General features: G+C 42.7%; 2 protein-coding genes across 3 annotated transcripts in view; one reads left to right on the top strand and one right to left on the bottom strand.

The window, feature by feature from the left end:
• Positions 1 to 243: 243 nt before the first annotated feature.
• On the bottom strand, positions 244 to 8,689 carry guca1a (guanylate cyclase activator 1A). Its single transcript, XM_060843131.1, has 4 exons — positions 8,492 to 8,689; positions 5,193 to 5,342; positions 2,436 to 2,526; positions 244 to 460 (listed from the first exon to the last, which is right to left on the bottom strand). Exons 1-4 carry the CDS (start codon positions 8,687 to 8,689, stop codon positions 333 to 335), a joined length of 567 nt encoding a protein of 188 aa, XP_060699114.1. The 3' UTR covers positions 244 to 332.
• A 14,676-nt stretch (positions 8,690 to 23,365) lies between these two features.
• LOC132826692 (golgin subfamily B member 1-like) overlaps positions 23,366 to 27,044 on the top strand; it is a 71,993-nt gene continuing 68,314 nt past the window's right edge. For both annotated transcript variants that reach the window (XM_060842763.1, XM_060842762.1), the window contains exon 1: positions 23,366 to 23,407. The gene's annotated coding sequence lies outside the window, so the exon portion shown is untranslated. The remainder of the gene's footprint in view (positions 23,408 to 27,044) is intronic.

Here is a 27,044-nt window from a genome sequence, read left to right as displayed (position 1 = left end):
AGCTGTCGCTCCAAGCCAGGGCTTCCTGTGAAGCTATTCCCACAATACTTGAGTCACATTGTAAGCTGTACTCAGGTTCTTCCTTTCAGATTGAAGCTTTGCAGTAGATTAACAGAATGGTTTCCATTATTGAAGAATAATCATCTTAGCCATGCTGGAATAAGTAGTTTTTATTCCAAGCCCAATTATGTTTAATAGCAAAGTTCAAGTATGATTCTGTGAGACTGTGTGTGTGTGTGTGTGTGTGTGTGTGTGTGTTATCTGTACACAAGGAAAAATAGTTTCTGGGTTTTAATTAATGTTCGTCTGAAATTCTGTCCACTTCCTCCCTTTTACACACTGTGTCTTCGATTATGAATCATTGTAACAATATGAGTGAGGTCTAGACTATTCATCATCACGTCACAAAACTCTTTGTCTTTCTTGGCTCCTTCAACAAACTCTTCAAGTGAAAGTTCCCCTGCAAACAAAACATAGTGAAAGGGAAAATAATTCAGGTCTTCAGATAATGAAAGGTGCAGACACACTGGGAGGAAAGAGGTGATTTAAGTTGTACAAACAATTAAAATTTGTTTACATGTATATAAATTGCATTTCAAAATCCCAAGTTGTCCCAAAGCATTTCTAGCCAGTGAAGTGCTTATGAGTTGTAGTCACTGTTGGAATGTACGAAACATTGCAGCCCATTTATACACAGCATGCTCCCATAACATGTTCATTTGAATTTGGTAGAAGCATAAACGTTGTCCATGACACTGGGTGAAATCCCAAGCCTTTTTTGTGAAGTAGTGTGTGGATAGGATCTGTTTCATCTCACTCAAGATTACAAACAGGACCTTTGTTAAACATCTCATCTAAAAGACAGAACCTCTGATAGTGCAGCACTCCTGCAGCAGTGCACTGAAGTATCAACCTTAACTTTTTTGTGGTCATCATTGCGGTAGGAATTTCACTCACAATTGAAAATGAGCGGGCATGGTTTTAAAACAACTGCTATGTAAGCAAAGGCAACGTGTGTACCAAAGCTCTTTACATAGCAGAGCTCACTTTCTGAGTGTTGAAGAAACTTACATTTGAAATATGCAAAAGAGAATTAGATTGTTGTACGAAAAGGAAGAATGTGCAGGGTTGTGGTGAGAAGGCCCAGGAATGGCAATGAGTGATTTACTCATTCAGAGAGCCAGAGCAGAAAAATGGTCTCTTTCTGTGCTTTAAACATCTGTGTTCTTCTGACTCAGAGATGAGACAGCCACCATTGATGAAGTTGGACTCATTGCGATTACCAGGACAAAGTAAGTTGTTTTTCAATGTCCTGGCCAATTTCCTCTCTTAATCATTACCATCAATAAAAAAAAAGGAAGGATCACTTGTTCCTTTGGCACAATAGCTTCAATGTAGTGACGTTTTTCAAAGGACTTCAATGAGTTCAGATTTGCCTTGCCAAAGATATGAATAATGACAAAGAAGAAGGATGTGCCCAGACTGAGGTAGTTTATGAGGGCTTTCTAAACCATTTGGCCCAGGAAGCTGTAGGTACAGCCACCTACAGTAGATGAAGGATAAAGGGAGTGGACTGCTCTGATTGCATGGGGCTGTATCTACAAGCCACCTGAATCAGGTCGGATTCTGAGATATTTTTAATCAACCAGTTCAGACATGTATGACTCACCTCTGGAAGAGGAGGGACTTGAACCTAGACTTTCTGGTCCAGAGAGAAAGACATTATCATTGCAGCAGAATGGCCCTCCTCAGGTTGGACTCCTTTATTTTCAAATCAACCTGTCCCGCAATGTTATGACACACTGGAGCAGGTGGAACTCGAATCTGTGCCTCCTAGATCAGAGGTAGGGTCTCTATCACTGTACCACAAGAGTCCTCAGGTTGGACTCTTCGACATTTTCTAATCGACCTGCTTAGAGGCATTGTTCCATACGGCTGGAGGAGGTGGGAGTTAAACTAGGGAACTATTAGCCCAGCAGCAGGGGCTACACCACGCAGTCCTGTGGTTAGCCTCTTACAACTTCACAGGTTGAGTGATCTCAGCTGGGGTAGAGAGAGAAATGCTGAAATTATTGGGAGGTGTTGGTCGGTTTGCAGAGCCAGTTGCTTGTTTTGCAAATGTTTCATTTCTGCCAGCTGGGTGATATCTTCAGTGCTGTGTAGCCTTCTGAAATGAGTGTCAGTGCCCTGGTTCCAAGTTCTGATCACTATCGTCAATGCCATCTGCAGCTTTCGGGTGAATAACTGGATCAGGCTCATTGCAATACCTCTAGCAATCAAGTAACTAGGCTGAACATCATGACCCCATGCTAACGCATGAAAAGATGTTGGGGAAAGCAGGGACGTTCAGTGTTGGTGGAATTCCAAGCAATGTGGCTCTGAATTCAAGAAAGGACAAGGAAAGGATGCAAACAAAGAACAGAAAAATTACTCACCATCTCCATTAATATCAATATTGTCAAAGACACGGTTTGTGAACTCTTCTGCCGACATGTCCTGTTCACAACCGTTAATGGCACGGATAGCCTGGGAATAAAAATGATAATATTACAAAGCAGAACCACTGACATGGTATTAAGTGACAGATATACCAGAAGCGAGAGATTATAGTCATTTAAAAAAGACTTGAAAGTTGAAGTTTCCTCACTGAAACAAAGATAGTTAAGGTGTATGGGCAAACCAGTGGGAATTTGCTTAATTGAGGGCTTTGAGAAAGGTCCCAAGGGGTCAATAGTGAAAGATTGCTTGCGGTGATTGGAAAATAATATGGGCCATAGACTGAGAATTATGGCTGAAGGAATGAAGGGTGGAGTTGGAAGAAATGTTTACATACAAGACTAATTAGATCATGGCTTGTTTTGTCACAAGTGAATGTTAAAGCAGAATCTATAATACTAGTTGAAAGGAATTAGACAAAGATTTGAAAAGTAAATAAAATTTGGGATAGGTAGGGAGTGGAGTTAAAGTGGACAGTTCTAATGGAAGATTTGGCACTAATATATTCATGATTGACTAGAAAAACAACCGCCCTGTTGCAATTTCTATAATTATCTTTCACCAGTCAAGGAGATGTACATTCTCAAAGGCTTATTAATTGATATAAACTGAAAATGTGTTGCTGGTTAAAGCACAGCAGGTTAGGCAGCATCCAAGGAACAGGAAATTCGACGTTTCGAGCCAGAGCCCTTCATCAGGAATGACTATTAATTGATATAACCCAAGCATGAAATGAGAAACACCATTCACCCCACCAGCCCAGCAAATCAGTTCTTTTTCTGGATTTTTATAATGGAGTTTCCTTATTCTTAGCTCCTAAAGAAAAGCATTAATCTGGTCCTCAGAAAGAAATCAAATATCCCTATCTTATCGACATTCCTCTGTGTCCCCTTGTTTGACTTGTTTGTTGTATTGCTGTGTTTCAGGAACCATTACACATAATCACATTGCTTCCAAATCTATTTAACACTTAGCTCAGTGTCAGCCAGATATTCATCCAAGTCATGCTGACTTTTCTGGCAATTTCTGCTTTTGTTTCTGATTTACAGTGTCTGCAGTTAGTCGAGTTTATATTTAGTATTTATCTCACTGCCATATCTCTTCTAAGCATGCCCACCTTGAAGAAGTTCTGGTCCTCTCTCCAATGGAATTTCCATTCCAATCTTTTTTTCTTGTCCACCGACATTAGTTTCACTGTCACTCCTGGCGTTTGACCAGGTATTTGCTAAAACTCGTTTCCACAGCCATATCACATTCCTCAGTGGCTGCCTCAAGCTCAGACTCATCCCGAGTAGATTCCAACTGAAGGTTGAGCTTTGAATCACAGGTATCTCCGTGATGTTCAACGGTCCATAGACAGCTGCTCATTGTATCCTGAGATCCACAGTCACTGCCATGCAGCATCACATGCACACTCTCGACCTCCCTCTCCAACAGCATCACATCACACTGGCTTAGGGCTGCACCACTCCGCAGTTCTACTTGATCCTCTGGTTCATTCGCCTCGCTAACAAGAAACTTTTCCTTTCACGCATCAGTTCTGAGGAAGGGTCAGTGGACCCGAAACTCTGATTTCTCTTCGCAGATGCTGCCAGACCTGTTGAGCTTTTCCAACAACTTCTGTTTTTGTTTCATTAATGGTGTCATTTGCTTCAGTATTAACTGCTTTATCTGGGAAACTATAATAATACAGTGTTGCCATTCATATAGCACGTTACAATTGCCAAAAATATCTTAAAGTGCTTCACACAATGAGTTACTTTTCTCAGAGCAATGATTTTATTACGTAGGCAAATGTGGTAGCTGTTCCGCACCAGGAATCTCAAATCACCAAATGGTTGAGACATGGTGTTGGTTAGGACACATGGACTGTTCTCAGGTCCCCATTTTTTCCAATGGAGATCTGAGATTATTCATGATCACCAGATCAAGGAGAGAAGACCTCAATTTAAATGTATTTTCTCCTGATAGCAGCACGCCTGACAATCCAACATTCCCTGACTGCAGCACTGGAGTCTCAACCTTGTTTATGACCTGGACTGGGGTTTTAACCTACAACCTCAAACTGAGAGGAAAAGTGTTATCAGCTGTGCCAAGCTGGTACAATATCTCCAGCTTTATGGATGGAAGATAGCTCTATCAGTCTCTACTGTGACTTTAGATGAAAATGAATTCCCAAAGAGAAGGAATAAGGAGCAATAACTACAACATGATCAGTAATCCAATCGGGAAATAAAGGGTATTGTCTTTATTCAGTGAGTGGTAAGAAGTTGATATCCCATGAATTAAATGAGGCAAATAGCTTAGACACTTTCAACAAGAAACTAGCAAGTATATGATTGGAAAAGGAATAGCAGAAAACATGGAAAGGCTGAGATGGAATGAGAAGACATTTCTGGAGTAGAAATCTCAACATAGGTTCACTGGGCCCAATGGTCAGCTTCTATGAAACAAAAACAGAGATTGTTGGCTAAACTCAGCATGTCTGTCAGCATCTGTGAGAAGAAAGTAGTGTCTACATTCCGAGTCTGGTGACTCTTCATCAGAAGTCAATTTCTATGATGTATACTCTACACAATCCACTTGTTAGTTCACATTAGAGGAGCAGGAATTAGTCATTCTCACTGCCTCCTGGAGTGTTAATAATGGAATTTGTTCAGATGAAAGTTTTCTCCTCAATATCAGTTGATTCTTACCTTAATGATGTTAAGCAGTTCGTGTCTGTCAATACAGCCATTGCCATCCACATCATACAGCTTGAAATACCAGCGCAATTTCTGCTCCATTTTACCTCGGAGGACTAAGCTAAGGGCAGCCACATACTCCATGAAGTCAATGTACCCATCCTGCAATCAGCAAACAGAAAGTGGTCAGATACACTGCCCTTACACTGACTCTTGCTAAAGTTCAGGGAAAGTGGCTTCAGAAATGGGTCCTTGGTGACACCTTCAGTGCTCTTCCAACGACTCCAGAAGTGCTAATGTTCAATGTTTGGTTGTGGGAACATAAGAAAAAGAAGGAAGTACAGGCCATTTAAAAGCATCAAATGGGTTTCATGGTAAGGAACTGATTGGCATAGATGTGTCATGGAGATCTGAGGGAGCATGAGGGTGGGTGCAGAGTGAGGACTAAACACTTCAACAACTTCTCATAAAAATCAGAGAACCAAGGCCTTTCTCCTCAGACCTACCTCTATACTTGCCCACCCCTGGGGGGCGGATTCACCTGGCTTTATCCTTGCCTTTCCAGAGTGAAAACTGGGACTAATGGATCTATTAAAAACAAGGTAGAATTGCTTAGTTGATAATTTCCCAACTCAAACTACCAATCCTGAGAATGAAAAGCTCACACAAATTGTCCAAATTTGCTTTTCAGCATTCCTTTGAAACACCTTCGGATGTTTTACAACATTAAAGCTGCTATTCAAATATAAGTTGTTGTTATACTCTACAAATTCAGAGAGCAATTTTGAAATATGTTGACTGTGATATGAGTGCAGAGCATTAACAATGTAAATGATAATAATGCAAAAGTAGGTGCAAATTCACCATTATTACTTGGAACCTGTTGGACTATAACCTGACATTGTGTGATTTTTAACTTTGTCTATCCCAGTCTAACACCGGCATCTCCAAATTATCCCAAATAAACCTGATGGACTGTAACCTGGCATTGTGTGATTTTTAACTTTTAAATGTTGTAATTGCACCACTTCCCTGGTAGCTGGTTCACACACGCATCACCCTCTGCGTGAATAAGTTAACCCTCAGGTCCTTTTCAAATCTTTTTCCTCTCACCTTAACACTATGCCCTCTAGTTTTGGACTCCCATCACGTGAAGAAAAAGACCTATTCACTCTATCCATACTCCTCATGATTTTATAAACCTCTATAAGGTCACCCCTCAGCCTCTGATGCTCCAGGGAAAAAAGCCTCAGCCTGTTCAGTCTCTCCATTTAACTTAAGCCCATGGGTCCTTGTTACATCTTTGTAAATTCCTTCTGCACCTTCTCGAATAACATTCTCCCTACAGAAGGGTGACCAAAATTGTATGCAGTTTTCTGGAAGTGGCCTCACCTATGTCCTGTACAGCAGCAACATGACATCCCAACTCCGATACTCAATATTCTGACCAATGAAAGCAAGCTTGACAAGTGCCTTCTTCACCACTTGGTTCCACTTTCAAGGTATATGCATTGCTTTATTTTAAGTCCCTTGGTGGCTTTTTTAAACTACCAGTTACTTTTCTCTGAAATCTTTCTGAAACCAGGGGAGATAACTTGTTTGCTTTTGGTTAAGAATGTCAGAGTAACTTTGATGATGGAATCAATGGAAACTATTGGAGTGGGGAGAGGGATTTTCCACCTGTCTACCTGAAGGCGGGTGAGACTCCACCAACATTTCTGTGGCCTGAGCAAGCACATGGTGGGAATGTTCTTGGATGGACACCTTTCACCGTCACCGTGCACATTTGCAAGTCCCACCCACAGCCTACAACCAGCCAGCAACGCACAATCTTCAAAACCTTCACTGTGACAATTCAATCCCAGCTCAGTAGATAAACCGTATTTCAAATGCCTAGAATTTTGATTGTTCAATTATCGAAATCTTTGCAGCCAGCATATTCTTTATTATATACCTGTTGTTGGTGCTGGAAAGAACACAATTAATGGTGTGAATATGCAGAATACAACATGCCATCATCCTTCATTGCAGAATTCCAGTTGTCAACATGACCATTTCGATCCTTGTCAATGTTTTACTGAAAGCTCTGTCATCACTGCACAGCTAATTTGATAACTGTTGTTGAAGTTGTCCTTGTTGCCAATGTTCCCAGGGTGTCCCCATCATAAGACCATAAGACATAGGAGTGGAAGTAAGGCCATTCGGCCCATCGAGTCCACTCCGCCATTCAATCATGGCTGATGGGCATTTCAATTCCACTTACCAGCATTCTCCCCGTAGCCCTTAATTCCTTGTGACATCAAGAATTTATCAATCAGAGGTCTCTCTGGCCTACCCTAGCACACAGCAAGGATGTGGTTAATTTGACTTTGGCCTCAACTCCATTCTCCTGCCTACCACTGCACCCCAAACCTTGGCAGCTCAAGACCCTGTGATTCCCTTTTTAGTTTAGAATCTAAATACCTCTTCCTTAAAAAACTCAATGACGTGTTTCCACTAATCTCTGGTGAAGTGAGTTCCACAGACGCACGACTCTCTGAGGGAGAGCAACTACTTATGCCTGACAGATAATCTTGTATTTTTAAACTGTGTCCCCTGGTTCTAGCCTCTCCTGTAAGGGAAAGCATCATTTCAGCATTTACCAGGTTCAGGCACTTCAGGAGTTCATATCTTTCAATCAGATCAACGCTCAGTCTTCTAACCGGCCCAAATTTTCCTCTTAAGACAATGGATAAAGCAGAGGCAGACTGGTGAGAAGAAATGCCTTGGTTCTCTAGGACTTTGCCCAGAATGGTTAAAAGCTGTTGGAGTGTCTAGTCCTCACTCCTCACCCATTCTCATCCCTTGAATCAGTTGAATGAAGCTACTGTGAACCACTCCTAATGCAATTATAATTTTGTGCACAGCAGATAATTATACACCACCTCACAACAATAACCACTCTCTTTTTATAGATATCTCACTACTGCCATCACTTGATGGCCGCTATGATTAATCTCACTTCACCAGACATTTAACTCAATCTGTAACAATGTCAGCGAACCTCTGTACATATACATCTCACCATCAATTTCACTGATCGCTTATTATTCAATGTACCATGCATGTAATGGTCTGTTTACCATGCTCCTTCTGAATCACCCATCTCAAATTATTTCTCCATTACTCATCTTACGCCATCCCTCTATTTCCCAATCTCACCTCATTTCCTTCCATCATCCAACCACCACATTCCAATTCTCAAATTGCCTCCACTACTTGATATACTTTCCATTAGGTAAAGTTATTAAATTAATTTCCCCTTTCCTTACCTTATTCATATCAAAAGTCTTAAACATCTGTTCAATGTAGGCATTAGCTTCTTGGTTCAATCCCTTAAGGCCAAAGAATTGTTTGAACTCATGCAGGGTCAGCTGTCCGGATGGGCATTCAACCATAAACTTCTTGTACCAGTGGTGAAGCTCCACGGCCTGTAGGTCATCCACAGTGGTGCCTTGTGAGTTTCCCATTCTAGCTCTTGCTGCGAAGTGTCTGCACGAGTACACAAATGCTGAGGTATGTTTGTCAGTCCTCTGAGCATTTAAGCTAATTTAAGCGAGAGCTAAGCTTGGCTATGGCCAATCAGGTACTTTAATCTCTCCCCAATATGGATTTAAGATCTCAAGATATTTATAAAAAGACACTGGCCAACTGCGAGTCAGGCCTGGATTTTGCTGAGGTGAAGTTACTTCAGGACAAACGGCAATCATCACTAATCAGCTGCATTTATCTGACAGCTCACTCTGACTTTCAAATGCACTTTTTCTCTTCAGCATTTTCTTTGTCACTTTCATCCCCTTCTTCTTCCTCTCAGACCAGTCAAGTTGCATTCACTTGAACTGATACTTTTTCATTTTTTAAAATGTGAACCACTGAGATTAATCTCAGCTTTGAAAATCAATGCTCTGTAGTTTAAGCATGTGCATGAGCTTTCTTTGGAATGATGCATTAGGAACTGGATAAACCACCAGGGCAGCTGTGATAATCCCAGTAGTTGAGCCGAGACAATGTCTAATACTGCAGGCACTTTTGGATAGTTGACCAACTAACCTGACTTATGAAAGGAATCTTATGGGGAAGAAATGGTGCAGTGGTACAGTCATCCAGAGTAGTAATTCTCAGGATCTGAGTTTAAATGCCACCACAGTGAATATTAGAATTTGAATTCAATTAATAAATCTGGAACCTTAAAGCTAGTCTCACGATGGTGACTGTGACAACTAGCATTGGCTGTTGCAAATGGCTATTTGGTTCACTAATGCCCTTTAGCACAGAAAATCTGCAATTCTTACCCAGTCAAGCCAACATGCAACACCACACCCAGAGCAATTAGGGTTAATGTTTAACAGTGAAATGGTCCAACAAACCACTAAATTTCAAGGGCAGTTAAGGATAACAAATGCTAGTCTAATAGAGTCATAGAGATGTACAGCACAGAAACAGACCCTTCAGTCCAACTCGTCCATGTTGACCAGATATCCCAACCTAATCAGTCTTGCCAGCATCCAATAAAATTTTTCAATTGGGGCGGATCCTGCTCACTCTGTCATGAAAAACCTTGCAAACTCAATGCCAAAACAATGAGGGTTTCCCAGTTTGATAAATTGTGAGCAGGCTATCAGTGGTTTGAGAAAGCATTCTGCTTTTTATAATCTTAAAATCTCATTCTTGTCCCTTTCTTGATGCTTTTCTCCCCTACCAGATGAGATGTTTGCTATAAAAAAGTTTGTTGGAAAAGCCTGAGGTTCCTGGCCCAGATTAAACCAGTAGGGAGCAGCAGTTAGTCCAACAGAAACTCTGCCAGAATTTGAGAAATTAAAAATCACACAACACCAGGTTGTAGTGCAACAGGTTTATTTGGAAGCACTAGCTTTCAAAAGCTTTTGGTGCTTCCAAATAAACCTGTTGGATTATAACCTGGCGTTGTGTGATTTTTAACTTTGTATACCCCAGTCCAACACCAGCATCTCCAAATCAGAATTTGAGAAGACTGACAAAAGTGACATCATTCAGAGAGCTGACTGACAGGCAGTGACTAAGTTGTTTTCTCTCTTTAAAGCTGCATTAATACATGTTCTAGCTTTTCCTTTTTTCAAACAAAGTAACCGATGTAATTTTCCACTTGGCTTAAATTGAAGGAAAGAGTATTTTATCCAAAGGCTTAGCCCTGTGTGTTGCACAGCTGCAGTGTGTGGGTGGTCTAAGATGCTCCTGGATGGCAGGTTTCAGAGTTTCCAATGTTGGCTGGAGGCACAGCAAACCTGAGGGTTGGCATATCTTTAGATGTGGTCATGCTACAGTGTAAGCAAGTGCAGTCAGAGAAGGAAAGCATGACCTCCAGTCAGAAGAAGGGAGGGAGACCATAAGACATGGAGTAGGCCATTCAGCCATCATATCTGCTCTGCCATTCAGTCAGACCATGGCTCATCTGATAATCTTCAACTCCACTTTCCTGCTCTAATTCCATAACCCCTGATTTCCTTACTGATTAGAAATCTGTCTATCTCAGCTTGAGACAGGGAAATCATGAGGTGAGTCACAGAGATGTTCAGCACAGAAACAGACTCTTCGGTCCAACTCGTCCATGCTGACCAGATATCCGAACCTAATCTAGTCCCTACCAGCAGTTGTGGGCGGTACGGTGGCACAGTGGTTAGCACTGCTGCCTCACAGCGCCTGAGACCCGGGTTCAATTCCCGACTCAGGCGACTGACTGTGTGGAGTTTGCACGTTCTCCCCGTGTCTGCATGGGTTTCCTCCGGGTGCTCCGGTTTCCTCCCACAGTCCAAAGATGTGCGGGTCAGGTGAATTGGCCATGCTAAATTGCCCGTAGTGATAGGTAAGGGGTAAATGTAGGGGTATGGGTGGGTTGCGCTTCGGTGGGTCGGTGTGGACTTGTTGGGCTGAAGGGCCTGTTTCCACACTGTAAGTAATCTAATCTAAAAAAAAATCTAATCTAAAAATTTGGCCTAATCCCATTTTAGAATGTATCTCAATAAAGAACAGTCTTTCTGTGTTGGAAAACAGTAAGAATGATGGTTCCTCTGGAGTACAGCCAGAGCCAAGCTGCATAACACTAGAACAGAAAGACAGGAAGACCAATCGTGGAAATAGATTCAATAGGCTATGGTTCAGACTGGTTATTTTGTGGTCACAGATGTAACTCCAGATCAAGGGTGTGGCTAAATCACTGCAAGGCAAACAGGCAATAGTTAACATTGGGAAAAACAACATAGGTAGAACAAGGGATGAGGTCCTGCGACGAGGAAGAGATTGAAAAGCAGGACCTCAAAGGCAGTAATCTCTGGATTACTTCTGGTTTTATATACTACTGAATATCGGAATAGGCAGATAGAGCAGATGAGTGTACGGTTTAAAAGTAAGGGCAGGAGGGAGGGCTTTAGTTTCCTAGATCACTGAGTACATTTGCAACAATGCAGCTGAATGGCCTCTTCAATAACTTTTTCTATAGCCTGCAACCAACACACCCTCTGAAATTAGCCACCCAGATCAGTAAGAGTCATGTGGTGGTGCTGTTATTGTAGATTTATCACTGACATGAATAACTTGAAATTACAACCAATGAAAACCACACTTGCTTGAAAACACCAAACTGCTGTCCTCAACTCTGACTGTAATGTCAACGAAAGCTTTGGAGAAATGCAGCAAATGGCTAAAGTTGGGAGTCCTTTCTAGTTATCCATAAGTTTCCCCAATTCTCCACTGAACATTTAACTGCCACTTCAGAAGCTTCCATGAACTCTTTTCCCACTTTCCTATTGACTATTTCTCCTCTGCCTCCCACACAGTAGCATCCTGAAACATTTCTTATACAGTGAGGAAAATCATTGCTAGGTCCTCTGCTTCCCTGCTTTAAACTCAATGGGAGGTTCTGGGAATTCTTGAATAAATGACACAAATGTAATAACAAGAACAGAAATTGCCGGGAAAGCTCCGCAAGTCTGGCAGCATCTGTGGAGAGAAATCTGAGTTAATGTTTTGGGCCCAGTGACCCTTCATCAGAACTGATGGTAGCTCGGAAAATGTTGTTTAAATGCAGAAGATAGGTTTGGGGGAGGGGGTAAGGAGTAAACAATTGTGGAGATAGATGCAAATGCAGTCTACTACTGATCATCAGCAAAGTGATGGCAAACATTGATGGGGACAGTGCTACAAGAAGCATTCACTCAACTATAATCTGTACACTCAAGCTAGGCTTGGGTTCTTCCAGCATCACAAAGCTCCTGACCTCATTAGATCCTTGGTCCAAACAAGAAGTTGAACTCAACAAAGGAAGGTTCTTGACAACAAAGCTGCAACTGACTGAATATGGCATCAAGGAGCCCCAGTCAAACTGGAGTCAATAGAATCAAGGGATAAATTCTCCATGTTAGGAGGCATTCCCAGTACAAAGGATTCCCAGCTTGTGGTGGTTGGAGGCCAATCATCTCAGTCACATCTTTGTAGGAGTTCATTAGGATAGTCTCTGTGCCCAAATACCTTCAACTGTTACATCAATGACTTTCCCTCCATCACAAGAGGAGGTAGTGGCATAGTGGTAATGTCACCACAGGACTTTTGCCCAAAACGTCAATTTCGCTGCTCCTTGGATGATGCCTGAACTGCTGTGCTCTTCCAGCACCATTAATGCAGAGATAGTAATTCTGAATATCAGGCCAATGTTCTTTGAATCTCACCTTGGCAGATAATGAATTTGAATTCAATAAAATCTGCATTAAAGGGATTGTCTTGAAAACCCATCTGGCTTGTGACTGTCCTTTAGGGAAGGAAATATGACATCCTTACCCAGCTGGCCCACAGTAACTCCAGACCTGTAGAAATGTGGTTGACTCCAAACTGCTGTATGGGCAATTCGGGAAATGCAAGTAATAGTGGCCTAAGCAGAGATGCTCACATCCAATGAACAAATTAACATCACATTGTGATGAATACCCACCACTATGGAAGCCTTGAGCAGTGAGGCATTATGGGTGGAGCTGAGAAATAAGAAGGTGTAGTTACATTGGTGGGGCTATATTACAGGCCTCCCAACCGGGAATGTGAAGCAGAAGAACAAATAGATAAACAGATTATGAAAGACATAGAGGCAACAGGGTGGTGGTGATGGGAGATTTTAATATACCTAACATTGATTGGGATATACTTCGTGTCAGAGATCTGGATGGGGCAGAATTTGTAAGGAGCATCCAGGCAAGTTTTCTGGAGCAGTATTAATAGTCCGACAAGGGAAGGGGCTATATTGAACCTGCTCTCTGGGTGGTCCGAAACCTGTTGATCTTCCAGCTGAAGGAGTTGACCCCGACTGAGTGTTGCAGACTGGCACATTCCAAGGTCCAGGACTATGCGTTGAGGGACGCGCTGAAGCTTGGGGCAGCTGCCACCAAGGCGCGGTGGGGAAAGACCACCGTGCAACATCTGCCTGCCTAACGAAGAACAGGGGGCCCACGCAGTCATTTGGGCTCTGCTGATGCCTCAGCTAAATATGGAATCGTACAGACCTGTATATATGAATGATTACTCTGTCTCTGTATACCAAGAAATGGAATGTTTATGGATGTATGGCATGACCAATTGTACAGATCATCAAAATATTTTATGAATAAAGTATATTTTTTGAAATAAAAAAGTTAGGGAATGAGCCAGGCCAGGTGGTATAAATTGCAGTGGGGGATTTCTTTGGGAATACTAACCACAATTCTGTAAGTTTTAGAATACTCGTAGACAAAGATCAGAGTGGTCCTAAGGGACGAGTACTAAACTGGGCCGAGGCCAATTAAATCAAAATCAGGCAGGAGCTGGGAAATGTGGATTGGACACAGCTATTTGAAGGAAAATCCACATCTGATATGTGGGAGGCTTTCAAAGATAGGTTGAAGATAGTGCAGGATAGGCATGTCCCTTCGAAAACAAGGGATAGGAAAGGCAAGATTCGTGAACCATGGATGACAGGAGGAATCGTGCGACTAGCCAAGAGGGAAAGGGAAGCGTACATAAGGTCCAGGCAGCTAAGACCTTGGAAGAATATCGGGTGGAGGGACGGGGTGAAAGCGGACAGAGTTAGGGAGGGGTGGGAGCAGATGGGGTTGGGGAGGGCAGGGGTCGGTGTTGGATGGCATTGGGGGACAGCAGGGGGGGGTGGGGTGGGAGCAGATGGGTTGGGGAGTGGTGGGGTGTGAGTGGATGGGAGACAGGGTCTCGCGCACGGTATGCTTTTGCCTCGTCTCCTGAACGGGGAGCAGAGTTCCCAAAAAACTCCGAACACCAGAAGAAATCAATTAACTGAATAATCAATTATCCAAATGAAATAGTGCCCGCCCATCTCATTCGGATAATTGAGGTTCCTCTGTATATTGTGGTTATTTGATCACAAGTCTCCAGCCAACTTTGATGAGCAGTAACGCCATAGCTACTGTAGATTTTTAATTAAATCATCCAGTTCAGATTTTTTTTGGACACACCTCTGTTGCAGACAGGTCCTGAACCCAGCCTTCTGGCACAGAGATAGGAACACTAGCATTACTCCACAAGAGCCCTCCATCTTTATTGTATCCAAACATTTGAAGGTGTCATTGAGCTGACTGGTTCGAGAGTACCCTCTAGTGACAAAAATAACATACACAGCGTATTGTTCAGTCATTTTCACATGGATTCAACAACTTACCTTCTATCTCTCTCCCATGGATAGCCACTATCGCAGTGGGACACCCAAATCTTTACTCCTGCCAATCTCTGCGGCACAGTCTGAACCGAACTGTGACTGTGATTTTTTTTCTGTTAAGAATATAATGATACATGAAATGAGGAAAATTAATTTCTTACATTAGTACTATTCCTTAGAATCATAGAATCCCTACAGTGCACAGAAAGGTCATTCGGTCCATCGGGTCGGCACTGACCCTCCGAAGAGCATTTCACTCAGACCCACTTCCCCCACTCTGTCCCTGTAAACCACATGGGGTTTTCCTTTTCCTACAATCGTGTACAATCTCTGTAGCAAGGTTTCTACTTGTAACATTTTACGAGTCAGGGTTTGGCAGGTTTTTTTTGCTGCCAGTTTTGAGATACATTAAGATAACCCTCTGAAATCATTTAAATTCTACATTGAAATTATTCATTCTTAGAACAAAAGTTTAAAAGAGACTTGTGCTTACATAGAACGTTTCATAACAACCACACATCTTAAAATATTTTAAAGCCAATGAAGTTCTTTTAAATTATAGTCACTGCTGTAACACAGGAAACACACTCCCAATTTACATAGTGCAAGGCCTCACAAATAGCAAGGTAATAGTGTTTTAATGAGCCCAGTTGAGAGACAAATATTACCCAGGACATCAAGGTTAACCCACTCTTGCTTCTTTTCAAAATATTGTTATGGAAGGTTTGACATCCACCTGAGAGCACAGACTTTATAATATTTAATCAGAAACACAGCAACCTCAAAAGTATAGCATTCCCTCAGCATTGAGTGTTAGTATGTTCTCTGGTCCTAGAGTGGGACTTGAATTCACACCCCTCAGATTCAGAGGGTCTCAGGTATCGTCAGCTCAGAACACTACATTATCTTTGATTGAATCTAGAAACTTCCATCATACTCAACCTATATGTGGAACCAAATAACCCTAGGTATGAAACGTTTGATTCTACTTTTACCATGATCATCCTATAATGTATCTCAATCTCAATGTCAAACCATGACCTGCAATACTTTGTTCTTTTCTTGACCTCAAACTTGTTTCACAGTGGATCCTGTTTTTGTCATCTTCACTGTAACAAATGCATAAGTCATCCTGTTTCTCTTAATATCAATGTCAGAAGTCACGTGACACCAAGTTATAGTCCAACAGATAAAAAAAATTAAAAATAAGGAGGTGCTGCAGATAACCCAAATGACTGGAATAATGATGGGTATAACAGTTGTATGCTGGGGGTCTAACCAAAGTAATAAGTAATCCAAAACTGTACAAGCTGAATAAGGTAGAGAGATCATAATAATTTATTAAGATGATGGTGTCAAAACAGAACAGTAAGGAGGATTTTACAGATACAGAACAGTGTGGTGGGGTCACATGTAGTGCGACATGAACCCCAGATCATGGTTGAAGCTGACTTCATGGAAACAGAAGTTGGCCATCAGGTTCTGCTCGCCGATTCTGCGTTGTTGTGCATCTTGAAAGCTGCCTTGGATGACACTTACTTGAAAATCGGAGGCTGAATGTCCTTGATTACTGAAGTGATCCTTGACTGGGCGACAACATCCCTGTCTGGCAATTGTTGCGCAATGTCCATTCATCCATTGTCACAGCGACTGCATGATTCACCACCATGCCTCGGAGCATCGTGCTTGCAGGGTATGAGATAGGCGACATTGAATGTTGCTGTGTATGTGGTGGGCAGTGTTCCCACGTAAGATGGTAGTAGCCTTGAGAATATGTCCTGCAGAGATTCCCACGGCAGGATTGTGTGGTGTTGGTCAATGTTGTCCTGAAGGCATGTTAGTTTGCTGCAAACAATGAATTGTTTAAAGTTTGGTGGCTTAGTGATAATCTTGGCGAGATGCTCCCGTGGACCAGTTGTGTGGGCCATGAGTCATCAACATGATAGCAACATTCTGTTTGGTTACTGGGCACATGGTCAGCATGCATACAAACAATACGGGAGCATTAACCTCCAGATTCTAAAAAGCCAGCATCTCTCTCTCTGCAATGAAGTAACTAAGAAATAAAAAACAGGTATCTGTTCTCTTCCACCAGTCACTCTCAGTTGTTGCCACAAACCAATGATGGAAAACTTGAACAATTAATGCACCAACACTATCCTGTGTCTTCAGCAAAGAACTGAAAGGACCTCAAAATAAGGAGATCAGAAGATTTTTGAAGAGGACAACTGACATGGCATCGAAACTCGTAGAATGATGCTATTGAACCATATTCCCCTAACATATTTTACTTCAACCATAACGCATTTGCTTGTTTCAAATATAGAAATTGCTGGAGAAACTCAACATGTCTGGCAATACCTTTGGACAGAAAGTTTGAGTCCAATGACCCTTCTTCAGAATGGTGTCTGTCTGTCTCTCTGTCTGTGATATGTCATAGAGATGTGCAGCATGGAAATAGACCCTTCAGTCCAACCCGTCCATGCCGACCAGATATCCGAATCCAATCTAGTCCCACCTGCCAGCACCCGGCCCATATCCCCTCCAAACCCTTCCTATTCATATACCCATCCAAATGCCTCTTAAATGTTGCAATTGTACCAGACTCCACCACTTTCTCTGGCAGCTCATTCCATACATGTACTATCCTCTGTGTGAAAATATTACCCCTTATATATCTTTCTCCTTTCACCTTAAACCTATGCCCTCTAGTTCTGGACCCTCCCCACCCCAGGAAAACGTCTTTGTCTATTTATCCTATCCATGCCCCTCATAATTTTGTAAACCTCTATAATGTCACCTTTCAGTCTCCGACGCTCCAGGGAAAACAGCCCCAGCCTATTTAGCCTCTCCCTATAGCTCAAATCCTCCAACCCTGGCAACATGCTTGTAAATCTTTTCTGAACCCTTTCAAGTTTGACAACACCTTTCCGATAGGAAGGAGACCAGAATTGCACACAATATTCCAACAGTGGCCGAACCAATATCCTTACAGCCGCAACATGACCTCCCAACTCTTGTACTCAATACTCTGACCAATAAAAGAAAGCATACCAAACACCTTCTTCACTATCCTATCTACCTGCGGCTCCACTTTCAAGGAGCTATGAACCTGCACTCCAAGGTCTCTTTGTTCAGCGACACTCCCTACGATCTTACCATTAAGTGTATAAGTCCTGCTAAGAGTTGTTTTCCCAAAATGCAGCACCTCGCATTTATCTGAACTAACCTCCATCTGCCACTTCTCAGCCCATTGGCCCATCTGGTCCAGATCCTGTTGTAATCTGAGGTAACCCTGTTCGCTGTGCACTATACCTCCAATTTTGGTGTCATCTACAAACTTACTAATTGTACCTCTTATGCTCCCATCCAAATCATTTATGTAAATGACAAAAAGTAGAGGACCCAGCACTGATCCTTGTGGCACTCCACTGCTCACAGGCCTCCAGTCTGAAAAACAACCTTCCACCACCACCCCCTGTCTTCCAACTTTGAGCCAGTTCTGTATCCAAATGGCTAGTTCTCCCTGTATTCCGTGACATCAAACCTTGCTAATCAGTCTCCCATGGAGAACCTTATCGAACACGTTACTGAAGTCCATAAAGATCACGTCTACCACTCTGCCCTCATCAATCCTCTTTGTTACTTCCTCAAAAAACTCAATCAAGTTTGTGAGACATGATTTCCCATGCACAAAGCCATGTTGACTATCCCTAATCAGTCCTTGCCTTTCCAAATACACGTACATCTTGTCCCTCAGGATTCCCACCAACAACTTGCCCACCACCGATGTCAGGCTCACTGGTCTATAATTCCCTGGCTTTACCTAAGCAGAGGTTAGATTTTCACCTAGCAGAGCTGGATGTTGATATTTCAGGCTTAGCGGGAAGGTGATGGTAGTATTGTCACAAATGTATTAATCCAGACACCCAGGATCTGGGTAAAATTCTGTCACAGCAAATGGTGGAATTTGAATTCAATAACAATCTAGAATTAAGAGTCTCAAGATGACCACTGTCTGGAAAAACCCATCTAGTTCACTAATGTCCTTTAGGGAAGGAAACTACCGTTTTTACCGGTTTGGCCAACGTTCAACTCCAGACTCTCAGCAATGTGACTGACTCTTAAATACCCTCTGGGTAATAGATACTGGCCTGGTTAGCACAAAAAAAATTATGTTTGCCTGTGATTAGAATTATAAATATAACAATGATTATAAATATATAATTATTACTATATTTTATATATTTATGACTATAAATATATAATTATTACTATATCTATACAGGCAAACATAATTTCTTTTGTGCTAACCAGGTCAGTGTCTATTACCCAGAGGGTAGTTAAGAGTCAGTCACATTGCTGTGAGTCTGGAGTTGCATGTAGGCCAAACCAAGTAAAAAAGGACATTAGTAATCATCGTAATAATTTATAGAACAGAAACCTGGCCAGTGTTTTCTGTTAAGCTAGGTCCATCAGACTAGTAAATTTGGGACCTGGAGTAACTTGATACAATTCTTAATTTTTATGATAACCTGGGAGTAGTGGGGATCAAGTATTATCACAATTTCCCAAGAGGGTTATGACAATGTGTTACGAAGATTTTCCATGCTTCACTGGATTTAACCTGTGTCCTCTTTTTGTTGAAACTGTCAATCTATACTCTCATGTAATCATCTTCAGTTTGACTGGCTTCTAATTTTTTTAATTGACAATCTTTATTATAATTCACATTGCCCTACTGGAAAAAACAATTTATTTGGGCATTCCATCAAAATCCTTCTTTTAAGTGGTTTTAGAGATTCAGGAAGTTTATCATTTGCAAAAGAATAAACAGCCTCTAATCTTGCCTTGTAGTCAAAGCATTTTGTTAATTAACTCAGTTAACTTTCTGGTTAATGGTGATCCCTGGGTGTTGATGGGAGCGAAATAGAAATGATCACATCATTGAATGTTAAGGACAAATTGTTTGACGCTTCCTTGTTAAAGGTAAAAACAATGACTGCAGATGCTGGAAACCAGAGTCTAGATTAGAGTGGTGCTGGAAAAGCACAGCAGTTCAGGCAGCATCCCAGCAGCAGTAAATCGACGTTTCGGGCAAAAGTCCTTCATCAGGAATACAGACAGAGTGCCTGAAGGGTGGAGAGATAAATGAGAGGAGGGTGGGGGTGGGGAGAAAGTAGCATAGAGTACAATAGGTGATGGGGGAGGGGATGAAGGTGATAGGTCAGGGGGAGGGTGGAGTGGATAGGTGGAAAAGAAGATAGGCAGGTAGGACAAGTCATGGGGACAGTGCTGAGCTGGAAGACAGCAACTGCCTTATATATGCAAATGGGATGTTTATTGGCTAGAATGGATTTGCTTTGTGTTTTGTTCACATGTCAGAGGTTTAGTGTTCGAGTTAGGGTTAAGGTTAGGCAATTTGTGTTGGATAGAGGTCAATGTTATTTCTGTTGTGGAATACTTTGACCAGAGTTTCAGCTTAGCTTTGGGACACAAGTTATTCAGCACAGCAGTTGCAATGTTGGATTTTGGACTGGTGCACCAAATTAACTAAAGACTGGTATCTGAGATAGTGGAAAGCTCAGGAAGCGGTCAAGATCCTGCTGATAAAGGCTCCTTCAGTAGCATCTTCCAACCCCACAACCACAGCTATCTAGAAGGACAAGGGCAGCAGATTTATGGGAACACCATTACTTGCAAGTTTCCCTCCAAGCCACTTATCATTAAGATTTGGAAATAATTGGCTGTTCCCTCAGTGTCACTAGGTTAAAATCCTGGAATGGTATTGTGGGTGCACCTATACCAAAGAGGCTGCACAAGTTCAAGAGGGCAGCTCACCACCACTTTTTCAAGAGCAACTAGGGATGGGGCAATAAACCATCCACATCCTGAGAGTGAATAAGAAAAAATGATGAATCACTTACTTAGCACTTCTGGCTGAAAATGCTTGTAATATTTCAGCATTGTCCTTATCATTCATTTGCTGGGATTAGACGCCATTGTAATTGAATGCATTCATGGTGCTTCTTTCTTAGTTCTTTGAATGTACATGACCATTTAGACAGAAGGCAACATTGGTGTAGAATTTTGAATGGATTTGTTCCCCCTGGAATTGCATACCTACTTTTACAGCATGCTGCTTCTGTTGTTGAATTTGTGGTCCATTGTTATAGCTGCGCCAGTTTGGCACTTCACATATATCTGGTGCTTCTTCTGGCATGTTCTTCTACATTCCTCACTAAAATGGCTTTGGTTTCCTAACTTGATTGTGGTGGTAGAGAAGGATCTAAACCAGGCATTGAAGTGGAGTTCAATTCTGTTGATGACAGTGATGCAGTGTCTCGTGGTTTTGAAGTTTTGAGTTGTTAGTTCTAAATTTATCATATTTAGCAAGGTAACAAGCTGCACATTATCATAATAGACTGATGATGATGATGTGATCAAGGAGGTTTACTCTCTTGTATTGGTTCTTTCACCAACTGCCCAAAGTCCAGTCTGGCAATTATACCCTTCAGCAAATTTATATCATCTCCCTGCAACCTCCTGTGGTGCATTGAACACAGAGAATTATAACCTACCACTCCCCTCCCCCCAACTTAAGTAATGAATCAGCATGAGGTTTCCTTCTTAAAATTAGATCTGATACCATGCACTTTGAGCATAGGAGTTGGGAGGTCATGTTGAGGCTGTACAGGACATTGCTTACACCACTTTTGGAATATTGTGTGCAATTCTAGTATTCCTGCTACAAGGAGGATGTTGTGAAACTTTAAAGGGTTCAAATAAGATTTACATAAGGATGTTGCCAGGGTTGGAATGCTTGTACTATAGGTAGAGGCAGAACAGATTGGGGCTAGTTTCCATGGAGCGTTGGAGGCTGAGGGGTGATCTTATGGAGGTTTATAAAATCATGAGGGGGATGGATAGGGTAAATATGGATAAGGTCGTTTCCCCAAATCTTGACAGCATAGGCTTAAGGTGAGAGGCAAAAGATATAAAAGGAACTTAAGTGGCAACTTCTTCATGCAGAGGGTGGTGTAAGTATAGTATGAGCTGCCAGAGCAAGTGATGGAGACTGGTAAAATTATATTTAAAAGGAATCTGGATGGATGCATGAACAGGAAGGGTTTAGAGGGATATGGGCCAAGTGCTAGCAAATAAGAATATAATAACTTAGGACAGCAGGTCAACATGGACCAGTTGGACTGAGGGGGTCTGTTTCTGTGCTGTACAGCTCCAAGGCTGTAGATTAGATTAGATTAGATTACTTACAGTGTGGAAACAGGCCCTTCGGCCCAACAAGTCCACACCGACCCGCCGAAGCGCAACCCATCCCTACATTTACCCCTTACCTAACACTACGGGCAATTTAGCATGGCCAATTCGCCTGACCCGCACATCTTTGGACTGTGGGAGGAAACCGGAGCACCCGGAGGAAACCCATGCAGACACGGGGAGAACGTGCAAACTCCACACAGTCAGTCGCTTGAGTCGGGAACTGAACCCGGGTCTCAGGCGCTGTGAGACAGCAGTGCTAACCACTGTGCCACCGTTCCACCCACTGTATGAAACTTCATGGCATTCCAGCCCGAACTCTATCAACAAACACATTGAATTGGATCCCATTTATCACCCCAGAAAAAGAACTGGAAATGACATCACCACAGGAAATGACATCACCAACCAAAGGAAACCTAAACACATATAAAAAGCAGGCCATACCACCAGTGCTACACCAGAGGTTCACTGATGATAAAATGTCTGAAAACAAATGTTCCAGCTCAGCGCGCAAACCTACATCCAGAACCTCAACCTGAGCTACAAATCTTCTCAAAACTTGCTAACATCATGGGGGTCAGGAGGAGTTCTTGTTCGAGGACTCCCTTGGCCACATCCTCTTTGCGGTATATCACCATGCGTCTGAATCTGGAGGAGCTGTCTCTCCAACAGGCCACGAAACGGTGAGGGATAGATGTGAGACACACACCTCCATTCCTGTTCCATTTAACTTGGAGGAGCCGGTGTTGGGCTGGGGTCACATCGACATGACACTGGTCTCCTTTGGCTACAAGCTCTGTCAGCATGACCTTAGCCACCACCGTCACCTGATGGAGGAATTCCAAAAGCTAGTGTGTTTCCAAATAAACCTGTTGGACTATAACCTGGTGTCGTGTGATTTTTGTTTAAACCTTGTTCCACTTAATTATTCCTCGTTTATCCTGCGAATCCTCTTGTATTTCTCATTGGTCTTTCTCGAAGTTTCTCTCTCTCTTTTCTGATGCTCGTTCCCTCCCTTTGTTGTGATGTTTTTCCACCTTTTTTTTGTTGATTATCACTGACTCCATCCCTCCATTCTTTCTCTCTCCCCCTTTCTCCACACGCTGCCGGTTGCCATGGGGACGCTCCCGGAAGTGTTTCCCACTCTTCCCCCCCCCCCGCCCCCACGAGGGTAAGTTTTGGTTCCGGGTCACGGTGCTGATGTGGCCGCTCTTCGCTGAGGAGTCGGGTGAGAGTTCGGCGGGGGGAGCGCGAAATCGAGGGACAGCGCCGGGCCCGTCCCGTCCCCGACCCCACCCACCCCACACTCGAGGGGTCTCCACCCTGCGGCCCCCACCCCCCCCCCCGCCTCAGGTAGAGCCAGGAGCCCGCGGGGCCTGCTCCAGGGGCCCCGGGCCTCGGCCCCGATTGGGGAGCGGAGTCGGTTCCTGCAGAGCGAAGTGAGGGGGAAGAACAGAGGCCCTGACTGTCAAGGCTGGGGGTGGGGGGGATGGGGAGGAGACCCTGACTGTCAAGGCTGGGGGTGGGGGGGATGGGGAGGAGACCCTGACTGTCAAGGCTGGGGGTGGGGGGGATGGGGAGGAGACCCTGACTGTCAAGGCTGGGGATGGGGAGGAGACCCTGACTGTCAAGGCTGGGGGTGGGGGGGATGGGGAGGAGACCCTGATTGTCAAGGCTGGGGGTGGGGGGGATGGGGAGGAGACCCTGACTGTCAAGGCTAGGGGTGGGGGGGGGGGAAGATGGGGAGGAGACCCTGATTGTCAAGGCTAGGGGTGGGTGGGGGGAAGATGGGGAGGAGACCCTGATTGTTAAGGCTAGGGCTGGGGGGCAAGATGGGGAGGAGACACTAGTTGTCAAGGCTGGGGGTGGAGGGGATGGGGAGGAGACCCTGATTGTTAAGGCTGAGAGTGGACTGGAAGGTTGGGGAAGATACCCTGATTGTCAAGGCTGGGGGAGGAGACCCTGATTGTCAAGGTTGGGGGTGGAGTGGGGGCTGGGGAGGAGACCCTGATTGATTGCCCAAGGCTGGGGGTGGAAGTGTGATGGGGAGGAGACTGTTATTGTCAAGGCTTGGGCTTTTGGAGGTGGGCAGAATTCTCCACTCGCCGAGGCTTTAGGAAGGAGAAGGGATGTGGAACCCGATTGCCAAGATGTGGAGAGGCATCCAGTGTCTGGGGTTTTAGGTGGGCTGCGATATACTGATGCCATGGTCTGCTATTGTGCACTTTGATACCAGAGTCTGTAATTGTGAACTCTGATACGAGACCTGTGAGGTGGGAAAGTTTTATATTAGAGTTTAGTGATGAGATGAGATGTTGCTGTCATGAAGCATGTACACTAATCTCCAGTCTTTACCTTTAGATTATAATAAAGTGCTATTGTGAGTGCATCCTGCTGGTCAGCCCACTTTCTGAATGGTTTTCCTATGGACTGGCAGTAATGTGGGGTTAAACAAAAATAAAATAACGAACTGCGGACACTGGAAATCAGAAACAAAAACAGAAATTGCTGGAAAAACCCAGCATCTGTGGAACAAAAGCCGAGTTAATGTTTTGAGTCTATGATCCTCCTTCAGAAGAGACTCACTGACCCAATGCCTGTCCATGATCAATTAGAAGAAAGTGATGCCTGAAAAGTAGGCCCAATGTCAAAAACGCTGCCCTAATTTTACATTTATTGACTGCCCACCTTCCTCATCACCAGACATCCCCTATCACCAAACTGTTTGCACTAAAAAGTGTAGAAAAAGTTGTGTAACCTGGAAATGAGATACAAGGATAAAACCTCAAATTCAACCACAGGGCAATTAGCATTGTTTTAAAAATGGTGAAACATGATTCTTTTTTGTGTCCAGAGACTGTGAAATCAGTTTATAATTTTGGGCTAGAGCACCCAGATGAGGTAGAAACATAAATGTTTGTTATCTGGTCTGCAATGGCAGCAACTTTCCTATTTCACCATCTTATTGTGAGTTAGGTGGTTTATTGTATTATAGTGTTTGTTTTTGGAGAATTTGGATAACCTTAATGTCTTTTTGTGGTTCTGGCCCCAAACCCAGAGAAGCCATGAGTTCAAATCATTTCGAGCAAGTTATGAAACTAAAATCGATAAGTCTCCTAATTTGTCAGCTGATATCTGGAACATAACCACTGAAGCTGCCATATAATCCTATCTGCTTCATTAATGTTGCAGACCACAAAACTACTGTGTTGAACATTGAAATACTCAGTTAAGCTTTTGGATGTTAAGTTAAACTGTGTATATGTGACACAGTCAAATTGCCTCTCTTTCTGGTGTATCTTTCTATAAGAACAGATTGTTGTGGTTGAATATTGTGGGTTCTTACGTAGAAAATGGATCTGTGACTTTTTGTTTAGATATTGTGGTACTCAGGCATTCGACTACAGTACAGTCTGTAAGTGTCGGTATCCATAAGATTTGTTCTGGATATTGATCTGTAATAAATCAATGTCCAAGCGTTTAATTGCACTTTCAGTATTACCAGGATTTGCTGCTTTATTGTAAATAACAAATAACACAATTATGCCAGTACACTAATATAAAATGAGCCCATTTCAGTTATGTAGACAGTTAACTGAATTGCTTTCTGCATGTGCGGTCAGCTACTGTTTCACACATTTATAAAATTTACATTAAAAACTCAACATTGTAAAACTTTACTTTTTTATTATTCTCATTATCCCAAAGAAGATTGGCTATGGTAGTGAGTTACACATTATCACCACACTATGAGTAAAATAATTTCTCCTTATTTACCTTGGATTTACTTGTAACTGTCTTCTATTTCTGACTCCCTAGTTTTGCATTCTTTCACAATAGAAACATTCCACCCCAGCGTTTCCAATCCATTCTTTGTTTTCAAGATGTCTTTCAGCTGTCTTTGGGTCTTTTGCTTGCTGAAACAGAAGACAATCTGTTCAATATTTCATCTCTTTTCTGAAACCTGTAATCTCTGTGTTCTCACACCATCTGATTTCTTTTTCACTTTCTCCAGTGATTCGGACTTGATAGACCAGAATTGGCCATGATTCCCTGTGAGCCTTCTGACAAGGGTCCTGTACATGTTTCTACTTATCTATCAAACTGAATCACCTCGCATTATCTATACTGAAGTACATTTGTCCAATCTGCATATTTTCTTCAGTCATTATGTAACAGTTTTAAAATATTGACACAGTCTCTGCTTCACATCATTAGCCCGAGCACTGTATTCCACAGCCTCAGCACCCCATCTGTATGAACAAGATGCCGATCCTTCATCTCTTGCTTTTAATATTTGGCTGACTACTTTGATATCCCTAAACAAAATAAAACCAAAAGAACTGCAGATGCTGGAAATCAGAAACAAAAATAGAAATTGCTGGAAAATCTCAGCAGATCTGGTGGCTTCTGTGGACAGAAACAAAGTGAATGTTTTGGGTCCAGTGACCCTACTTCAGAACTGAAGGGTCATTGGACCTGAAACATTAATTGTGGTTTTTCTTCCAGATCCTGCCAGGTCCTTCCATCAATTTCTGTTTCTGTTTTTGATTTCCTTATTCCTACAGCATGTCCATCTTATTGTTTTAATTTGTCAACTTACTTCATCTGTTTCTATTACCTTCTACTTGCTATTTGACTTGTAAAAAAGATTCCATGATCCCTTCTCGCTGAATGAACTGTTCAGCTTGTCTTTTTATTTCATCACTTCATTAGGCTCCCTTTGGCTTCGCTGTTTTGGGGTCACAGCAGGTAAGTGGAAGTTTGAGTATAAATCATCAATGACCTAATTGAGTCAAGAAACATGCTGAAAGGGCTGAATGACCTGTTACTATCCCTGTATTTGTAAATGTAGCCATTTGCGT

This window comes from Hemiscyllium ocellatum, chromosome 23, assembly GCF_020745735.1.
Source record: "Hemiscyllium ocellatum isolate sHemOce1 chromosome 23, sHemOce1.pat.X.cur, whole genome shotgun sequence".
Classification (NCBI taxonomy): Eukaryota; Metazoa; Chordata; class Chondrichthyes; order Orectolobiformes; family Hemiscylliidae; genus Hemiscyllium; species Hemiscyllium ocellatum.
This window is presented reverse-complemented; position numbering and strand designations above follow the sequence as displayed.